A 5,000-nucleotide genomic window follows, 5' to 3' on the forward strand; every position below is an offset into this window, starting at 1 on the left:
ACACTAAACTCTCTCACACCCAAAATGAAGAGTACCATTGTATATTATAATAAATATTGGTAAAATATGTACGTTGAATATTTGCTAATTAATAATTATTGGTATGTGATGTGAGAAAGGCTCCGAGAAAACAAGTAATTTTGTTATTTCAATCACATATTATTGACAATGCCATATTATTGTTTTTCCTCTGAATTCCAAGTAGCAACGAAGAATTATTTTGCTAACGATTTCTTCTAGTGTCACGGTTAAACTACAAAGGACAGCTATGCCCATTTTACTTCGTATATGATGGAACACATTCTTGTGAATATTTGGTATATCTGGACTGTTAATTATAATGAATTTCCTGTATTGATGGTTTGCATCTCACGTCATGGCAGCCATATTGGAGGGTAAGAACAATAACCTGTCTCTCCACTGGGTTCCAACTAAACTTTATTATTATGCAAATTATGCGAAAAGAATTGTGTTGACTTGCCAACCAACATGGCTGCCATGTCATGTGGGTGCAAGCCAAGAATGGTGTATTTTTTTACTTAAAACGTCAGTTTTGATCAACTGCACTCTTTATACTCAAAAAAGGTAAGCGTAATCACAAAATTAACCATAACAGATTTAGCCGAAACTGAGTAAAATTCAAGGTTACTTAATGAGCAAATGAAGCCAAAAGCCTTTTAGAGACATTTCTCAGCTCCTTGTTAGCACATTTTGACTGACTCTCCTGAAGACATATTTGACCGAAAATTATTGTTGGGCAGCCCTGAAAATTGATGCCACAAAGAGACACGGGCTGAATATAACCAAGCACAAGGATTAAAAACAACGTTAAGCCGTTATAATAAATAGGTATTATGTAATCTTCTGCAAATGCATCAGTCTCTCAACACCCAGAACAATCAAGTAAGAATAAAAGCGAGGGATGCACTTTGAAAATGTGAGCAATAATTATTCATGGCAAAAATTAGCAGTATTACTACTGGTAATAAATCATTGAGGAGGAAAAGCTCCATAGGCTGGATTTAAAGGAGGTGGGGCACCCTGTGAAGCAAAGCCATAGGCTGGTGGTGGTGGGTATGGCTGACCAAATCCCTGAGGGGGTGGATGAGGGTATGGCTGACCAAATCCCTGAGGGGGTGGCTGAGGATATGGCTGACCAAATCCCTGAGGGGGTGGCTGAGGATATGGCTGACCAAATCCCTGGGAGTACGGCTGAGCAAATGGTGGCGGAACAGATGGCGGTCCTGTATCAGTGGCAGGATCATAAGTGAAAAATAGACTGTCGACATCAATCGGATAATCATCTCCTTTGTCTTGGTGTATGTATTTTGCTGACACATCTGCTGATAATACTGGTGCCCATCGCAGGCTTCCAAGAGCAGAGATAAGATGGCAGAGCAAATTTCTGCCATGCAGTCCATCATGGCCGTTAATTCCACAACTCCATGGGTTGCACAAAAGTTTGAATTCCAAACTTTTACCATACATCTGTACTCTCTGGGTGCCAAGGACATATTGAGCTTGGATAACATCTTGGCAAAGCTGTAATTATTTAAATAAGGAAAAAAAAGGTCCATTTTAAGCATAAAACAAATTTACTCAGATAATCACATAGTTGTATAATGCTTACTGAACTTTGAATTCGAAAAAAATAATTTACATTCATTACAAAGGCACCATATCCCAGGATAAAAGACCTGAAGTTCGTCTACTTGCAATATTGACCTGGAGGATCTCCTGCATTAATGCATTAACAACTTTTATAATCCATCAAATATTTTCGCTCGCGCGCGATTGGTCTAAGCGCGTCAAGTGGGCGAATATTCCCCAGCTAAAACTGGGGAATATCCGAGGATATTCCCCAATGATATTCTCGGAACAGATAATGTCCGCGGACAAATATCCGAGCATATTTTCGCGCCAAATGAAGGCTATTGTTTATATATTCACCACAGTGACGGTAACTGGTCAGGTGGATATTTACCTAGCCACAAAATAAATGTAGTTTCAGTATTATATGAAAACAGTGAGATCAATATAACAACATCCTCAGGAGCAAATCCTGCGCGAGTTCCTTGGAGGTGAAAAGAAAAGGATAGCCAGAGTTTGAGCAGCCAATCAGAGCACACCTTCATCACTATCCACTGTTTTAGTATATAATAACTAATGATAATTTATCACATACTGGTATTTAAACTGCAAAATTGAGATGATTGATGTTAGAAAGATGGTGGCAGTGAAATAGCAACTTATGCAGTTGTGACAGTGGCCTGAAAAAAATCGAGACTTGAATGGGATGAGTCTGATGACATGACAGAGGGCAGGCTGCAGAAATGCACATTCATGGTTTCATGTCCAGTTCGTGCCTGGATTTTTCACACCTCTTTCGGAACTGCGTAAGTTTCTCATTTCACTTCCTCCTTTCTAAACCTTTCTTTCTACCACCTTTCTAAACATCAATTTACCTCAACTCTTCCTTTTAAAGGTATTTAAACTCATCGCCAACTGATGAGCTTGGGAACTGGTACCTTTAAGTTAGCAGGGAAGGGCCTGAGGTCACCCAGGCCCAGCAGGGAGGTATCCATGGCAACCCCACAAGCAGGAACCACCCCAGAAGCAGCCACTAACAGGCACCGTCACACTGAAACAAGTCCAGTGGAAATGCTTACCTAACCCAGAACTTACCTTCTAACACAAGTTGCCCCGAGGGAAGGGAGGGCGGGACTAATACATCTGCAAAGATTCGCTCAAAAAAGAAGTCATCCACAACGATTGCTAGAACTCAAAGCTATGTATGAAAGCCCCTGCAAATTCTAGGGGCACCCCACAGATGTGTGAGAATGAGTAAGACCGCTGGCAGCATTGGCTTGAGGTTAACCTTGTGCCTAAATTGCATTTAGCCAACCTCTCAAATAGAATATACACTCTATCCTGCATTCACTTTGTGTAGGTTATATTTATTAACTCCCACGTCACCAGTGTCCAGATGATATGATAGCCCAGGACTTGGTTGTTTAAATTACATTACATTGTTAAGTGCAAACCCATGATAAGACTGGAAAAGTGGTCGTACTTTGATCACTTATGTCAATGACCAAGCAATGAAGGAGTATGGATTCCCTGCCAGGTTGATGTCACCAGTCACTTTGCATTGCACTTTTCAAATAACTATCAAGATGCAAAGCAGTCTGTGACGTCAACCTGGTATCGAACCCATTCTTTGACTGCACCTGATGTCACAGCAGCCATTTTGGTGGAAAGAACAATAGTGAAAAAGTCTTTTGGGAATTTGACTCTATTATTATGCAAAACTTTTACATTTTTCCTAGGCCGTCCTATCACATGAGTGCAATCAAAGAAATGCCCTTGAGTTCATTGCTTGGTTATGGATCAAAGTTTAAACATTTTTCCCTTCTTTCAAGGCCAATAAAAAAGTGAATTTTAGATCAAAAGGTTCTAAAAATAACACAATGTATTTGGGACAATTTCAGAGAATAAATAAAGTGGGTAGTGATAGGAACTTAACCACTTGAGGCATCCATGAGCAAAGTATACAGTAAATCAACTGCAGCAGCTGTCTGTAGAAAGTAGAATGTTCTGTTAAAATTTTGAAACTAAATCAAAATTATAATGGCCTCGTACCTTTGTTACATCATCTGGTGTATTAATCAATCTCAGCTTGTCAGTTTCATTCAGACTGATACAGAAAAATGGAGACTGCCTGGGTTGTGACTGCCTGAAAATCAAGGCACTCTTGTCTGAATCCTTCCTTGAACTGTCAATAGCAGCAATTGGACTCCATCCATATGCTTGTAGAGACTCCATCACTTTCAGGACCAAATATCGTGATTCTACTGCCTCTTGTCCATCTGCCCACCAAGGAGTGCCTTTGAGCTTAAACTCCCAGCTTCCAGCATAACTAGACTCTCTCTGGATGCCTCTCACCCAATGGCCCTGAATGGTGTTGCGGACAGCAGAAATTAAGTTCTCTGGGGCACCGATCACCCTGAGTAGGTCATGACTGTTGAAGCTGATGACAAACTGCATTGGGGATGGCTGACCGACTGGCAAGTTTGGGTCATGTTCAAAGAAGAACGTATTAGCATCACTTTTGAAGTTGGAATTTCCATATAGTTTCCACTGCTGCTGGAAAAGGTCAGCAATGATCGTGTTTATTAAAACTCGTGAGTGCACTGTGTCTTCCCCATCGGGACGCCATGCATATCCTTTCAGTTTGACCACCAGGACATCATTTTCATATGTCCACTTCTGAATCCCTTTAGGCCATGACTTCTCAATGGCATTTTTGAAAAGCTGGTGAAGATCCATTGATGCATTCATTATCATCAAGCTGTCATAGCTGCTAAGACCCACAACGAGAAATGGTTTGGATGGGAAGCTTGCAACTGGAACTTTTCTGAAGAACCAGGTCGTCATATCCTCTGTTTGGGTCAAATTACTGGACATTTGGAGCTTCCATCCGTCTCGGTAAAGCCGATGTAGAATTCTTTCTACCATTCTCCTGCATGCTATTGCATTGCTTGATGAACTGCCAGAAGAAAATGGGAAGCCTTTCAGTTTAAATTCATGGACTCCATTCATTCGGAAAGTTTCTTCCTGAATTCCTTTGGGCCAAGTTTCTTGAATGACCTGCCGCATGATGCTTATTTCATAGTCACCTCCGAGGACAATGCGCAGTTTGTCGAGTGAACGAACAGCAATGCACATGTATTCAAACCCCAGAGGTTTTTGAGGCAGATTTGACTGGTTACCACCCATTTTGTAAGGACCCTGGGTTGAAAAGAAATTTAATAACAACTAAGTATAACTAGCATATTTTTGTGGCCGGTCATTTTTTATCTTGTCTCTCAAGGTTCAGTACAAAATAAATTACCCAAGAAACCCTTAAGTGAAGGTTGGTGGACAAAAAGAATGGATCTCTAATAAGCGTTTTTTTTTTTCCACAAGCATTTGGAACCATTTAGCCTGATTGTTGTTAT

The 5,000-nt window shown here is 40.6% G+C and overlaps 1 protein-coding gene across 1 annotated transcript in view; it reads right to left on the minus strand.

The window, feature by feature from the left end:
* LOC138048871 (uncharacterized) overlaps nucleotides 1-5,000 on the minus strand; it is a 10,296-nt gene that overhangs the window by 464 nt on the left and 4,832 nt on the right. Inside the window, exons 2-3 of the mRNA XM_068894984.1 lie at nucleotides 3,643-4,791; nucleotides 1-1,542 (exon numbers count right to left, since the gene is read on the minus strand). The exon at nucleotides 1-1,542 is cut by the window's left edge and continues 464 nt beyond it. Of these exons, the coding sequence (XP_068751085.1) occupies nucleotides 991-1,542; nucleotides 3,643-4,779 (1,689 nt within the window). The 5' untranslated portion in view covers nucleotides 4,780-4,791 and the 3' untranslated portion in view covers nucleotides 1-990. The remainder of the gene's footprint in view (nucleotides 1,543-3,642; nucleotides 4,792-5,000) is intronic.

This window comes from Montipora capricornis, chromosome 5 (assembly GCF_036669925.1).
Source record: "Montipora capricornis isolate CH-2021 chromosome 5, ASM3666992v2, whole genome shotgun sequence".
NCBI classification, from domain to species: Eukaryota; Metazoa; Cnidaria; class Anthozoa; order Scleractinia; family Acroporidae; genus Montipora; species Montipora capricornis.